Genomic DNA, 15,879 nt, shown 5'->3' with positions numbered 1-15,879 from the left:
CACACCGTCTAGAAGTCACATTTGATCAGAACTTGCTGACTCGAACTGTTTTTTTTTTTTTTTAGCGCAAGCATTGCCACCATTATTCGAGCAGTTACCATACCGGGCCTTCTCAGCGAAAAAAACTTTCTTCGTACGTTAAACAGCCTGCGCCTCTTGGTTCATTATACATCGGGCGTTCGAATTGACTTGCAGCAGGTGATACCGCCTACTTAGCCATTTGGAGCAACGTCGAGCCTGGAATAGGTATAACCGCAGCCTGTGCACCAGCACTGTGTCCCATTTTTAGACATCTGTTTGGAAAGGGGCATAAAAACGGGTATGAAAGGGGGCTCTGGCGGCCGAGACCACTTCAAACAATTATAGATACGATGTCGATGCCAAGCAATTTCCCCAGGACTCACGAGTTCCGAAACGAAGAGTCATCGAACACTCCACTACGATTACGATTTGACGACTTCACATTTGAATCTCGTATCTCGGGGCCTACCTCGCAGTCTCGGCCCCCCTTACATCGGAGTCGGGCGTCGTGGGCATTTCCGTTAAGACGTGGACCAAGTTCCGGGTCAGACCCCACCCTCGATCCCACCATTACCAGATCAACGGTCTCGGCCGGTGAAGTACCATGCGACCCTCCGCCTTGGGGTATAATGAAGACGATAGAGTTCCAGCTATCCTACGAAGCAAGAACATGGACAAGCCGGGGGAAGGCAACTCGGAAAGAGCAGAGCACTATATTGCGGCCATCAACGGTTGCAGAAATGAGAAGGGTTAGCAGCGGTGAGGTACCGCTCCGCCATGACAGCGGATCTCCCACGTCTCTCGACTTCGATGACGAGGTTGCGTACCCAGGCCCACCGTTTAGGCTTTCATCGCCGCCTGCGACACCCTGGGAATGGGTTGGCAACCGTCATGGTAGACCAATCCTGATTGATGGTGTTGGGTTATCCCCTCCAAGACCAACTCGGACAATTGAACATGACAAAAGGCAATCTACTCATGCATGAAGGTTAGGGACAGAAGAGATAAGCAACACGAAGAATGATCATAAACGATATACAACGAGCCCCCTTACAGCAAAGGCCGTTTTCTTTGTTACATGGATGAACACATTCTAATAAAGACTGTCTTTCAATCCGTCGTTATTATTTGGTATCATGAATGAATATGAAGAAGAATAAACTCGAAAAGGGAATTTTGCTAGAGTTCAACAATGCGGTGGTGTATTATATGTAAAAGCCTCTGGGTTGGCTTGCCCTATTGATCATTTTCTGGTAGGGCCAGTTCGTCGCGGAATCTTTTCAGAATCGAGGGACCAGGTGGAAGGATCATTCTATGACTACTTATTATGTTCGTTGGGGTGACCTCAACATAGGATAATCATTAGGGAAAACGCAATCAAATACTCTATATATGTGCAACACTGAACCCGCTGATCAATACTACCGTATTACTGATCCAATGAGTGTATCTAGAACATAGAGGAGGGAATTACGGCATTGGGACGACAACAGGGACTTGAGAGATGTAAGTAGATTTAGACTAAGAGGGCCTGTGATGGCAAAAACAACCTATAACTAGCTTCCAGCCAAGAACCCGCAAGACTCGGAAAACCTTTAGTGCTGCAGATTGTGATAGGTCAAGTAATTAAGCGTAACGGCGTCTCAAAAGAAATACATACTCGACATAAGTGAAAATTATGGGCAACAATCATCTACGTCTTGCTACTGCTCATATCGTGGAATATACCGTTTGAATTATAGGAAAGTTTGATGCGATGCAAAGCCTTAAAAGAAAAAGAAACAGTTCAGCCGACAAATATACAGAATTGTTTATTTTGTTTACCAGGGCCGGGTAGCAGCTGTAGCTTTGTCACCATACTGTTAATGTCGAGATAATTCGACCTCAGTGTTATGTCCTGGTAAAACATCTAAGCCAAATACCAAGTAATGTTAGAATATATATATAAAAAGCTGTTTGCAGTTAAGTCTTACAAGGCTGCAGGTTTTTGTGACATGATAGGCCAAGTCATTCCGTCTAACGAGACGACCATTGGTGAGCAAGCACTACCTGTCATTGTCTGTGTAACTATTGTGCCTGATGATTATTCTCGCCCAGCGCCATTTTTTTTATACTCCAACTACTCACAGAATGTATGAGGTACGTCTTTCACGAAATTAGGGTGTTTATTGTAGTGCAATGTGCAAGTTGTTATCTAATCGTCGTTGCCAAGTATGTTCATTGCAAACGGAGATCGCCACGATAGTACCTGCTTGTGGTTGAGTCGATTTTCAACCCGGCGAATTGAGAAGGGTGCGGGCGGATTTCCTCGAGGACCTTTCTTTTTGTTTCCTGCATGAAAACGGTAATGTGAAGTGCAGGGCTAGTTTAAAACAGCCAAAAGAGAACGTCTTTTCCGTTACTGTCGAGAGGCAACCTTAAACAATAATTATCAGCTATTGTAATGTTTGAAGACAGCAGTCTAATTTCTGTCGTGACCAGGCCTCTTTTGGTGGGACAGGTGCTAGTCAGCGTCTCGTGTCCCGTGTTTACAGAACCATGTTTACAGACGCTTTAACGAAAGATATAAAAGTAACGACGCTTCAATTATCTCGCGGCCTTAACGCCACCACCAGATCTATATGCTAGTTTAGACCTTAATGTCCTTATCATTCTTCTCATCAATATCAAGCTCTCGGGTAGGCTGAGCACTGCTTCCCCAGCGTCCCATAAAAAAGTTGCCGCAACTCTGAACGGTATTCTTGACGTTCTCGGCGACAATTTCACGGGTTGGTCTCTCAAAGAGCAGATCAATTTCCTCGAGAGTCTTGTCTTTAGTTTCGGGCATGAAGAGCACCTTTAGAACTTGTTAGCATCATTTCAGGTCCAGGATGGTACTCGAGAGGTGGGGCTTACTTGATAGAACCAACCAAGGACGGCAATACCGCCATAGAAACCGAGAGTCAGTCCCGTTCGGGTCATGGCATCCTGCATGGCTGAGAAGTTGTAGGTGACGACGAAGGAAGACAGGAACAGCAGACCGGACGAGGTGGTCATGCCGTAAGATCGGAGATAGGTAGGGTAGACCTCAGAGGGGACGACCCAAGTGAGGCAGGCGTAGCAACCGAAGAAGCCCATGTACAGGGCCAGACCAACGAGGTAGCAAGCGACTGCACCGGTGGTGTTGGACTCAGTGGGAATCTGGTAGCTGACACCAATGATGATGAGACCGAAGAAGAAACCCGGCAACATAGCGTTGGCCCAGAAGCGACGACCAAACTTCTCCATGTAGAAGCAAGCAGGGATGGTACCGATGAGCAGAGAGCCGCCACCGACAAGGGACATGTAAGTGGCCTTTTCGTCGTTGAAGCCAATCTGCTGCATCAGAATCGACATGTAGTACATAATAGCGTTGACACCCGTAAGCTGGCCAAGAAGAATCATGATGTTGGCGTAGATCAAGGCGCGGCGGGCACGGGGGACGGTGAAGAAATCCATCCAGGGGAAGCGCTTGTTCTTGGCACCCTCGGCAACAACCTGCTTCTCATCCAGGACGGAGACCTTCATGACGAAGAACTCCTCCTTGGCCTCGGGAGTCGAGATGCCACGGATGCGCTTCCAGACCTTGTAAGCTTCGAGCGTACGGCCCTTGTGCATCAGGTATCGGGGACTCTCCGGCAGGAAGAGCATGCCGGCGAACATGATGGTGGAGAAGAGTAGGGAGGAGCCAAGGATCCAGCGCCAGTTACCCGGCACGTGAAGGAACATGGCGGCAATGGCATAACCGAGAACCTCGCCGAGGGCGATGTTAAGCTGGTAGAGAGAGACGACATTGCCACGGATTCTGCGCTCGGCGGTCTCGGCTACGTAGACAGGGACGGTACCACCCTCGAGACCGACGCCCATACCAAGAATTACGCGGGCAGAGACGATCATGCCTAACCAGAGTCAGTAATGCGCAAGGTTGATACTGGGGTGAAGGTACACACCGAAGTCCATGGCGCCGGCGCAAAGAGCACCGCCAATAGTGTAAAGTATGCAAGAAATAATGATGGACATTTTTCTACCAAGGTATTCGTTACAAGGACTGAGGATAATCGCACCGCCAACGGCGCCGAGGGGCATGGCTGAGTTGACCAAGCTGTTCTGACGAGTGGTGAGGCCAAGATCCTTGGGCAGGAAAAGGTTGGCGCCGGAGATGAGAGACTGGTCCAGGCCGGAAAGGAGGCCACCCATTGAAGCGAAGGCGACGATAAGCCAAGTGAAATACTTGGTGTTGGTGAACTCCAACTGGAAGAAGCCCTTCTTCAATCCACCAGCGGCCTCGAGCTCGCGCTCCATGCCATCGATGAAGGCGTCAATCTCCCAGGCACCAGCCTGGGCGACAGCGACAGCATCCTTTTCGTTCAGACCCGGCAAGGCATTAGCAAGGTTCTCAACGTGAGCCTCATTCTGGCCATCTGGGTTGTGTTTGCCCGAAATCTTCGGGGCGAGTGCCACTCCGTGCATGGTATAGGAGTTCCGCGCGGCCGCGAACCAAGACCTCGTTAAAAGAATAGCCAAAAGGAGAAACCACGGAAATGCTTAAGGCTGGTGCTAAGCTCCGGAGAAATGCGGCTCTAATCGTCCGTAATGAAAAGAGACCTGCCAAGAAAGCCAAACCTCGACAGATATTGGGGCTAACTTGGCTTTTAACCTCCTCGCTGATCACAACCACCTGATCATCATCCAACAGACGACTGTCCAACCCGGAGACCGCATTGATTCATTGTGGATTCCTCGCCCGACTTTCAACACTTGTTTGTCTAAATTCGACACCAATACCGTCATCCGAAATTTCTGTATGGCGTTGGGGTGGAGTAGTTGGGGACGAAACGGCCGAAGTAGGAGCGATTCTGTCCGCATTTCCAGGCTTCTTCTCCAGTGGAGAGACCCCAGGAACATGCACTTGGAGAACTTGCAGGCTGGGGAGGGAGGGGGGAGGCATGCGTGCGGGCGCGAGCTCTATTGCCCTTGGGGCTCCAGACTGCCCGTGCAGGTGAGATGATGGGGCGACGCGGGACAGGTCGTCTGGCTTACGGAGATCAGGCCGCGAAGTTATTTCCATCTGACTCGCAACTCCACATCCGCGCAGGATAGCGTTTGTGCGAGACCCGCAGGAAGGGGGGGGTTTGACCGAAAATTCCCCCGTCGCCGCGTTCTGGATCTCGGTGACAGTCCGAACCCGCATCGTTCTCGTGACGACGCGGAAGCATACGGAGTCTCCGCGTGGAGTTGGCGTGTTAAAATCTCTTTCTGGGGATTGGATTGGGGAAGCTTTCTGGGACCCGGCACGGTGGGCTGACGTCAAGCGAGAAAAATCTGGAAGCGGCACATGCACACATAAGTCATGCTATTGCTATTGCAAGATGAATCGGGAAAACTGGGTGATAACATTCTGGATCTTCCAACCCCAAACCCTGGTCACAGAAAGCAGAATGGCTCCAATTCCGTTGCGACTGAGTACTGTGAAAAAGCATGGTCTGACACATATCACCACGTGCTTTTAATATTTTCTCCTTGGAAACGACAGTAATGTCCCTGACCGCTTGATCGACCGGTCCTATTTTCCGCAATCTAGAGGCCCGGCTCGGAGCCGACGCCGTTGTCTTGGCTGATGAACGACAAGACTCTGCCCGTCTTGGCGCTCCGAGAGGCGGCAGGGGAGCTAGGAAGCCAACCCGATCCGACTGTGCGATGCCAAGGCGGCGAGCTAAGCGACAGAAAATGCTTCCGACTGGTCTGCAATTCGGCTCCAAGCTCGTACACCGGGTTGACCAGCCGACTTCAAATGAACCTCGAACTTTCCAACCACGTTGATTCATTCCCCCTATTTCTCGGTCTCACGGCAGGGCTTTCCTGGGCTTCATGTGGGTGGGGGCGAGAAATTTGGAAAATGTTGCAGCCTCCAGAAAAGTAGTCTCCTAATAACGTAACTCGACAAAAATCTCCCATTACATGGCAAGGATATCGGCGAAGACATCCGAGTTGAAGATTATCCAGGCGCGTTGCTACCATTTTAAATTTTGTTAAGTCGTCGGTGCCCATCAACCCAAGCTCTTGGGTACGAGTACACTGCATTCTTAACTCTGCTCTGCTCGGCTTCTCTCGGCAGCCATGCATTCATTCCACAGAAGACCCATCTTTTCCCCTCACAAGCATTTTCCCCTCGAACCCCCCGCGCAACTGTGATGGAGCAAGATGCTGGGTCACATCGATAAGATATGGGCTAGAAAACTCTATCTTATTGGCTGCCGGTCCTTGCATCATTAGTCTGCCGTCAATCCGAGATAACTCCCAAGAGACCGGATCACCTGTTCAGACTCCAAACACTGCGTCTCAGCAGTCTCCATGACTATTTTCAATAAAACAATGATTTTGTCACCCCATTGAGCCACAAGCATTGAATCTGACTACTCAACTTGTTATTCCCCATTGTGACCCACTGAGCTAGGCCAAGTTGGTCCTAGCACTGGCCATTGCGGTGCACTGTTCGCACACGGCTTTTCGATTTGAGCTGGGTAGCCTTGACCCTTGCAACAAGAAGATTCCAAGCCAATCAGTGTATCGATGGTCCTAGAGGCTCCGGTGAAAAATAGGGAACCAGGCATTTAGCGTAGTAGTCAAGGCAAAATTTGCTTGCATCGTCGCACCAACCCATCAACAATGCGGCAACCGCAAGAATTCATTTTTGTGGTTGTTCAATCTAGAATGGTCTCAGGATGCATACCATTGCCAGATAAAAAGCGTATTTGAGTTAAGCTTTTTCGATCCACGACATTAGAACTGGAAAAAGGCCGTATGTGGAATAATGAGACATACTCTCAACATTCGGTTTGCTGCACAATAACTAGCCAACCAAAGATCTCAGCACCGACATAGATCAGTAGAACGATTCACGTTTTTGGTAAAACATCCGTTGTGGGTTGAGACACCCACAACAAGACGTCATCGCGTGGAGAAGCCTAGACAATTAAACGGTTATACTTGTTGACATTTCTTGCTATCTTGAGCTTAGCCATTAATTGCAGTTAAAAGACTTTATCGTTGCTTCAAAGAGGCAAAGGTCATCAGTGCTGTGCTTGTACGGAATCCTGAAGCATATTAGAAACATAAAATCAAGTTGACGTATACTATTTATGCTAACATGCGGGATATCCTCAGTGTTTTAATGGACAGCTACTTCAGTAGTTGTTATTTGTGACGGAATTTCCCATATGCGAAGTTCCTACAACTTTTCAAAGCGTTGCAGAAAAGAAGCATAGGGGTATTTGTCGCTAGTATCCAGTATCTTGACAGTAACAACTAGCAGGACAATGCTTCGGTTAGAGCAAGGGGGCTCACTTCGAATAAACATCGAGCAACAAATAACGCGGTTATTTCCGGAGAATTCCGACCCCTCCGTCCTCCCGAACAACGTGATTAATTGCTTCTGCAACTCTTGAAACGTTTTTGCTGTTAACTGCGAGAACGGTCAGTAATTTGTCCTAGAATATGACGGCCTCATCCTTACGCCCAGAGATTGATGCTCTACCAGTGGAGAACATGTAAATGTGATATTGCTCCCTAAGCCTCTCAACCTGAGACGCCGATAGTCCAGTATAGGAGAACATGCCAATCTAAGTTCGAAGTTAGACCTAATACAATCCAAAAAATGCAAATTACTTCCCTGATCTACAATATGTTGCCAAGAACCAGGGGTTCCGCGCTTTTCGAGTTCCTGGAACAGTGCCTCACGCATGCTCTTGATGCGGTCATTCATTGTCCTTAGATCTTGCCGCCATTCGTGTGTGAGCTCTGGGTCGTTGAGAATGACGGAAACAATACTAGCGCCCCACGCCGATGGTGTTGAGTACTCGGACCGGACTAGTTGGATCAAGTTGGAGCGAATGGCTGGAATCACATCGGATTGATGTGATAAAACATGAAAAGCACCGACTCGTTGGCCGTACAAGCCGAAGCTCTTGGAGAATGACTGTGCGATACAGATTTCCATGGTCCCTCGACTGACAAAGTAACGAACAGCCCAAGCATCGTCCTCGTCGTTTCCCGATGCAAACCCTTGGCTAATAAAAACCTTGTCAGTGACATATCGTCGTCTAGTGACCACCATACTGACTATGCAATATCAAAGAACGGGATGACTCCAAGCTCTTCACAAAGTCTGGCAATTTCTGCCCATTCTTCTCTTGTGGGGTCGCAACCCGTTGGATTATGGGCGCAAGCCTGCAAAATGATAACATCACCCCGCTTCGCGTTACGTTTGAGAGTAGAAATCATTCCCTCAAAGTCGAATGACTTCGTTTTGGGACTGAAGTATGGATAGAGCTGGCGCTGAGTTTCCGGTACAGCTTGTTCCCAAATTAATGGATGGTTTATCCAAGAGGGATCCGAGATCCATACATTTGCTGGACTCGTAGCTTTTCCCAAAAACAAGGCACCTAAGTGTATAGCCCCAGAACCAGCAATAGTCTGAACACTTGCCAAGCGACTGCTCACAGAGTCATAGACATCACCAAACAGAATCTTTCGTGCTGCTTCAACAAACGAGGGAAGTCCCCCGGCAGGGAGGTATTCATGGTTGTCGGGTACATGAGTCAGCGCCTATTTAGTTGTCAGAGGCCGTGGTAGAAAGGTCGTTGTGAGGGTTGGGATAGAACAACCTTCTTGACAGACGGAAGGGTCCAGGCCTGCGCATCATCGTCTCTGTAAACGCCAACCCCGAGGTTGACTTTGTTTGGGGTGCTGTCTGCTTCGAGTTTTTGCCTAACAAGGAATGCTTCATCGTAAGGCGCTTCGGACAAGGTTGAAAAAAGCGATTGCTGCGTTATGGATCCCATTTCCGCTGTTAATAGTTATTTTTCTTTAATAAGCAATCGCAAAGGTTGAGCAAATTTTTGATCCAGGAATCAATTGACTCGGTGTCCTCTCTGTTCAATATATAAATTTCTTCTCCGATCGCGGCGGGCTATTTTGAGCGACTTGACATGAATATGCATTGCGTGATCTTTCCAAGAATGATTTCATTTCTTTACCTAATAGCACTATGTATATGCGCAACTCCGCTCTTGGCCCTCAAGAAAGTATATTTTGCCAAAGTCTGAGGTTGAAATATGTACAGATGGCTTCGAAAAATTTACCATTGCAGAAGTTGTAAATGAAAATTGGTACGAGTATATAGATATTAAGTTCGGCAGGTACAACAAATAAATTTAGTTAACTAAACATGCAACCTGTTGTTTCTTCTAAAATCTCGAAGTTGAGAAAACTGTAGAAATTCCATCTAGTTAGTAAGTATGGCTAGCTATCTGTCTATCCAGTGCCAAAACAACAATATAATTTTTCCAGTTGTCAGTCAGAATAGTAAAAACGAGTAAAAAGGAATGGTATATGAATAGCCAAAACTAGAAATTGCGGCCAGTGTGGATTGAACACACGACCTTCAGATTGATTGAATGAAGTTTTCCGGATATAAACCCGCTTCAGTCTGACGCTCTCCCAACTGAGCTATGTCCGCCGCTTTTCTTGTGGGAAAGTGGTGTCCAAACTACACATGAATGCTTCCGACAAACAATAACCGGTCTAAATATCAAAAATACATGCAACACCGGGCATTCGCCGGTCGTCACCGACCCGACTACTACTCCGGCCCTCACTGATTTATCGATGGGAGAGCGGACGGGATCCCGAGTTCTCCAGTGGGTATGATCGCATGTAGTGGATCATCGAAACAAATGGTCATTATAACAGCTTGATTGTAGGAGCATTTTGGTTGCCAAGTGTGATCTGAACCTAAATCAGTCTTTCATTGCACAGCATATCAAGGTGAATCTACGTGAAATAGAATCCTGAATATGCTCACATACTTGGGGTAACAACATGTGCCATTTGGAAGAAGCCGAAACCATCGAGGTTTTTTAAAAGGGAGACGTTAGCCCTTTGCATGGTTCAACCTGTAGTAGTCACGGAATAAGCCACAGTGTCTGTATTGGTCTTATAAAATACATTGTTTGCTCTCCCAAGAAAATTCGGTGTTCGTTAGTGATGACTCACAATTCGAAAGGGGCGAAGAAGGTCATCGTTAACGATTTGGGTCGTTCATTGAGAGACCTGATGGTCGTCATCCAATCAAGAGACCAACTCCGAGCATTGGAGCCTCATGTTACACTCTGGTAGGCGAAGTTGATTTTAACTTTCGCTGTATTGCTGTGAAGTGTTCAATCCAATTAACAATGAACCGAACAAAATCCATGGCTCATAATATAAACAGTCGTAACACATTGACTAGTTCTCCAATCTTTCGAACACCAGCCACGCATACCATGAGTTTATACAAAGGTACATCAGCACAACCCAGACGCAGGATAACTATGATCGAACGGAGCTTCGAGAGTGGATCATAACTGCAATGCCATAGGACACCCTCTAGATCGTCCAATTCTTTCCTGGGTTGCATCCATGTACTCTTTCCCCTTCCCTCTCTGAGTTTCTGGGCCAACTTCTGGAATAATATATCCATTTGGGTGATACTTGGTTCCCTCGTCGCCCGGAAGTGGGCGCCCAAGCAATCGGCTGTACAAGGCTGAAGGTCCCCATCGTGAGTAAAAGCTCGGTTTAATATAGTACGGATGTGCGATATTTGAGGGTAAATGGTATCTGCCTGTTGCCTTGTCGACATCCAGGATCATTGGGTTGGTCCACCATTTTGGCCTCGGGAGGCAAAAGTATTTGAGAATTGCGCGTCGGACGACAACGAGATTTTCGAATATGAAGAATTGGAGTTTGTTTGGATCCTTGTATCTAGGTTAAACGTTAATAATTTGGCCTAATCAAACTTCTTTTCAAAAGTGTCTGAAGACACAGCTCACTCACCCCATGGCTTGCCGAAGTTGAGGTTCCATCAGGCATCGCAACTGCCCAAAAATAGCATTGTGCGTAAATACTGGAAGATCCACAAGCAAAAGATGCACGTTCGCATGCGCGAGCTTCTCGTTCGAGACAGCATGCACCATGTTGTGTTCTTGGTACTTCAAGCACCAGATGTGGAGTGCATCGATCCAGGCTAGTGCGTCATCTTTCTGCTGCATGTAAGGTACCAGGCACTCGTAGGAGATATCCATTTCATTTCCTAGGTCTTTCCAGAAAATTGCAATGGCGCTCTTCTCAAGGGTGGTCAGATCTCTCCACTCGTACTTTGCCGTCCAGCGGATGGGTTCGAGCGCAAAAAGGCCGAGGGTGTACAGCAAGTCGTCGTTGGAAATTTTGCCGGCTTTTCTCCAACGATCGTGAAGGAAATTGACACGAGAGACAGCAGCGATGCTCCGCCGAGATTCTGGTTTGTTGAAGATTATTTCCGACATCAAAACTCCCGTATCTGTTCGGCGTTTTGAGGCCGTGGTATCTCCGGAGAGCTGGCTGGTTGCTACCAGCAACTTTGAAATTGTCGGAATGCCGTATGTCTAAAGGGCCTTTTAGTCGACGTGTTTTCATAGCGACAGTGAATCTGGACTAACTTTGAACAACGCAAAGGAAACAGAGGTATAGAAAACCGAGGGGAATTCCTGCTCCGATAGTTCACGGACTATGGAAGCCGCCTCTGAGAGCGACATGGAGACCATCTCCTCCCGTGTTCTGTAAGGAAATCTTCGTTGGATATCATCGCGACGACGGTAACGCAACGCTCGGACAAGGATAAGGTATGAAGCAACAGCGGCAAGAATCGACAGGTAATACATCATAAACGTATCGTAAGTTCATGGGAGCAGATTGAACAATAGTTTTTTGGGCGAAGATGGAGCCGTGTGCCCTTTGTTTTATTTTTACTGCAGACAATGCAGCTACAGCGAAAGAAGGATGCTTTCACGTCCCACACCCCAGATCCTTTTTTCCCCTCTTTCGAAGGTCTGGCCCCCTGACCCTTGAAAGAAAGTCTCGTAGCGCTTTCTTTTGACGTCGATAGTACGACTCGGTTTTCACGTGGACTGCGGGGTGTCTTGGAGAAGCCAATCATCAAAACGGGCAAATTTCATGCATTGTTGTAGATCTGCCGGAAGGTGGCGTTTGTAGTTCGATGAATGGACGGTAGGACTCTCAATGCGTCCATTAATTGGGGTAAATAGGCCAACGTATCGGATTCCGTCGGGCTGCCGGACGCAACTATCAGACGAAGTGCTGGGTTAAAGCGGGTTAGCCCCTCGCCGGAGTCAGCCACTTTGACTCAGGTTGATCTGATTGGCAGGCTCTGAAGCGGCATCCTATCGAAAAGGGTAAGTTTCAATCGATCGAGCCAGACAATGACCACACCACCCTTCGCCATGGCCCAGGTCCCTAGACGGATGACAATTCGAGTGTTCCCCGAACCAGCCAATTTATGACACTTAACGGAGCCATAGCTTCGAGTTCAAAGAGGCACAGCCTGATGTGGAGTTCCGGGACAATGAACTTGCCCGAGATTTTTGGAATGTTCTTTGTGACCTGCAAGAACCTCCAATCAATGCCTTGCATAACATATTCTTAGAACTTTTTGGTTGAACTACACCAATAAAGTACCGGTAACAGTACGGGGATCAAAGACACCGGCAAAGCTCGCGCAGCCGATAAGCAAGACACCTCTCTGCATCCGGCACATCTACAGTACTAGCAGCGGACCATTCTGGTGGCAGTCATGCGAAGAACGGATCACAACCCCAATATTCAACAGCAATCAGATTATTGCGGATACTGCTAGAACTCTATTGAAAAATTGCCGAGAAAACCAAGACACTGGAAGCACCTACAGAACTTGCTTCTCTGGCTGTACTTAGTATTAGTTCGGCCGGCACCACCAGACCTGTGGTTGCTAATGCGAGTGCTAATGCGGGGTGCTCATACGGTAGCCAACTTTCCTGCGACTTCGAGTATGGTAACGCGACCCATGCAGTGCCAATTTTTCGGCGTCTAGTCTCGGGCTTTAATACGGCCATGATGTGGCGGTTGCCAAAGGTGATCGTTTTGCGAAACCACTGTAACTATGAAGGATGCGACATGAGATGATGGGAGCCGCGCCTCAGGCGGTACAGCATTGAAGGGATCATGAAGTACGTACAGGACAACGGTTGAGACTGCCAATCCTGTGTACTAATGTTCCTCCAGCCAGGGCACGCCACGTTTCAGATACAGTGTCGGGTACTTAGAAGTACTGCGTAGACCTGTTAAGTCTACCTAACCTCCTCGTCAACGTAGATAAATACCCAACAAATGTATTCAGAAACACCACAGTTCTCTCATCCACAATCATCACCATGGAGAAGCTTTGACTTTCCAATTATGTTTAGAAATGGTAGCAGTGTTCCAATGCCCAACTGTGATGGGCTTCGCTCCCAGCCACAACGACTAAACTGTTCCCGTTGGTCTAGATCAAGATGGTAAATGATTCATTCAGAAGCAGTCAACCTATCCCGTTGAGGGGCAATTGACGCCATTTTTGCAAGGGAGGTGTGGGCCGATTGAGTTCATTGCCTAGAGATTTTATCCCAATAAGAAGTTTAGGAAACATTATTTTTAGAGTACGAGAGCGCATTAAATTGGGCAAATCAGGTATTGGCAAAAATGGCGTCAATTGGGATATTTTACAGTGCCCACCAGAAAGCCTGAAAACACCGCTCAAGTGGCACGCACTGTATGAAAAGCATATTTGCTAGTTGATTAGAACGTTCGTGGGTGGTTTAGTTAAAGGGCAAAGAAAACAAATCAATATTAGTAAACCATTTTATTCTTTACACCGAAAATTGCATCTTATGGCGTGTTGCATGCAATATCGAAGGCCTGGTTCAGATCACATGACCGTTCTCCCTACACTACATCTGAATATTTCAAGCAAAAAGAAAGGTGTCAATCGCTGACGGGAATTGAGCCCGACGTGGGGGTCGAACCCACAACCTTGAGATTAAGAGTCTCACGCTCTACCGATTGAGCTAGCCGGGCGGATAAACTATCCAACTCGAGACTCGGTTGTTGAGATGGCCAAGTGTTTTGGATCTTTTAATGGGTAGTCAGGTGGTTCGTGTGGACGGGGTTAGGTCTAGTGAAGAGAAATCTCTTCAGACCCGCAGCTAACTCGGACCCCACGATGGACTCGGGAGCCCGTGTCACTCATGGAGGGTGTGAGGGGACGGCCGGGCCCCGCACCAGCCAGCCGAACCGCCGAAGGTGTTGATTTCTACAACCTCAGTAAAAAACAATCATTCCTCTCCAGCAACACATAGGCTTCCTTGATGTTTATTGTCATAAACAGCGGTATTATTTGCTGCGCCATGTTCAAATTAGGCATGGTTACAAGGAAATTGAATCGTTCGACATAAGAGAAGAACAAATTTCCTCGTAGCTTGCGACTAATTCAAGGTCTAAATACAGATTCTGAATTCTTTGTCTTCAAGCGGTAATGCTATATGGATGTTAAAGATTCGCTCGGACCACTTTCCCAGGGTAATCCCGAAGTTGTTTTCTCAGCTTGTGTTCCGGCTGCTGCTACTAGCCGGCTCCCTGTATTCTGGCTGAGTAATCCAACAATAAGTGTTGGATTGCCCAGCCAGAATATGGGCGGACGGTCAGGCGGCGGGATGCGGTAGCAGTCAGGTCCGGAGTTTCACTTCCGGGCTGCCAACGGCGATATCACAACTGCTGCTTCCACTACCTGCCTCTCTTTTTCATATATATACAACAACTACAGTATATAGTACCAGTTTTGCTCTTCGATTGATCTTCCACCCGTACGGGTATTTTGTGATACCAACAGAAATTTTGGGGTCTAGTTACATGTTTATATTAGAAATATAAACCATAAGCATTTTGAAGCGAGATGCAATGTCATTAATGTGCTCATTGCAAGTTGGCATTATTTTGCACACCAAGTCACGCATATACTCCCCTGGTCAGCAACGAAACTCCTTTGTACAATGGTCCTATAGACTGGTTTTACACCGGACTAGACAAACGTTACTAAGATGGGGCTTGAAGAACCGTAACCGGCACATTGGAGAATAGAGAAACGTTACTTCTATCTTTGGAACTGACCTCACGTATGAAGACTCTGACTGTAAAGGCTCACTGACCCACACAGAGCAATTCGAACTTCACTCAGAGACAACAGGCATGGAGACATTTCAGAGGATACCTGACCACTTTTATTGCGAAAGATATCACTGTCGCCGTAGCTTATCGGATATCTGAAAATAAGAGCCACAACACGGGACCAATGAAGTAGTAGTGCACAAGCAGAGTTTGAGATAGAGGAAAGTCAAAGTTTGTGCACAAGAGAAGCAAGTAAGCTCCAGAACCCAAGCCATACAACCAAAGGGGGAAGAACAGACATCGCTGATAGTCTTACAGAATATCTACATTGGATGACGAGGCTGCTGAGTGCTTCCTTCAGTTTGTACAACCTTTGCTGACACAACTACAGGGACGGTAGTCACTGAATAGCAAGTGAAGCCCGAGGTTAGGACGACCTCTTAGGCATTGTTGAACTTTGCATTCGTCCATCCACTTGCTGAAAATTCCTGCAATTCAGTCTCAGGTCTTGGATCTTGCAGGGCTCGCGATGCTCGATTATCAAATGGCCCATTAAGCCCAAGGATTGGCTCATACTCATGTGAGAACTGTGACAAACACAAGACACCTTAAGCGTTTGGAAATACCTCAGATTTTGCTAAGAAAAAAAAAGGGTATTAGCATGTTTTATTTTATTTTCTATAAAAACACAATCTTTCTAAATGTCACAACTAGCACCGCTGCCTGTACAGCTACTGCTTGTCATGCTCTAGGACTTCAATTGGAGGCTGCCACTTCACGTGTTTGCCAACT

General features: G+C 47.4%; 3 protein-coding genes across 3 annotated transcripts; all 3 read right to left on the bottom strand.

Moving 5' to 3' along the window:
* Positions 1–2,650: 2,650 nt before the first annotated feature.
* Positions 2,651–4,509, bottom strand: EsH8_IV_000349 (uncharacterized protein; the record flags this gene model as incomplete). The annotated part of the gene is made up of 3 exons (XM_083265239.1): positions 2,651–2,857; positions 2,917–3,938; positions 3,990–4,509. 3 exons carry the CDS (start codon positions 4,507–4,509, stop codon positions 2,651–2,653), a joined length of 1,749 nt encoding a protein of 582 aa, XP_083124134.1.
* A 3,105-nt stretch (positions 4,510–7,614) lies between these two features.
* EsH8_IV_000348 (uncharacterized protein) lies at positions 7,615–8,152 on the bottom strand (the record flags this gene model as incomplete). The annotated part of the gene is made up of 2 exons (XM_083265238.1): positions 7,615–7,658; positions 7,735–8,152. 2 exons carry the CDS (start codon positions 8,150–8,152, stop codon positions 7,615–7,617), a joined length of 462 nt encoding a protein of 153 aa, XP_083124133.1.
* A 2,284-nt stretch (positions 8,153–10,436) lies between these two features.
* EsH8_IV_000347 (uncharacterized protein) lies at positions 10,437–11,774 on the bottom strand (the record flags this gene model as incomplete). Its single annotated transcript, XM_083265237.1, has 3 exons — positions 10,437–10,839; positions 10,912–11,498; positions 11,553–11,774. 3 exons carry the CDS (start codon positions 11,772–11,774, stop codon positions 10,437–10,439), a joined length of 1,212 nt encoding a protein of 403 aa, XP_083124132.1.
* Between the last annotated feature and the right edge of the window lie 4,105 nt (positions 11,775–15,879).

Source organism: Colletotrichum jinshuiense, chromosome 4, assembly GCF_051148585.1.
Source record: "Colletotrichum jinshuiense chromosome 4, complete sequence".
In the NCBI taxonomy this organism is placed as follows: domain Eukaryota; kingdom Fungi; phylum Ascomycota; class Sordariomycetes; order Glomerellales; family Glomerellaceae; genus Colletotrichum; species Colletotrichum jinshuiense.
This window is presented reverse-complemented; position numbering and strand designations above follow the sequence as displayed.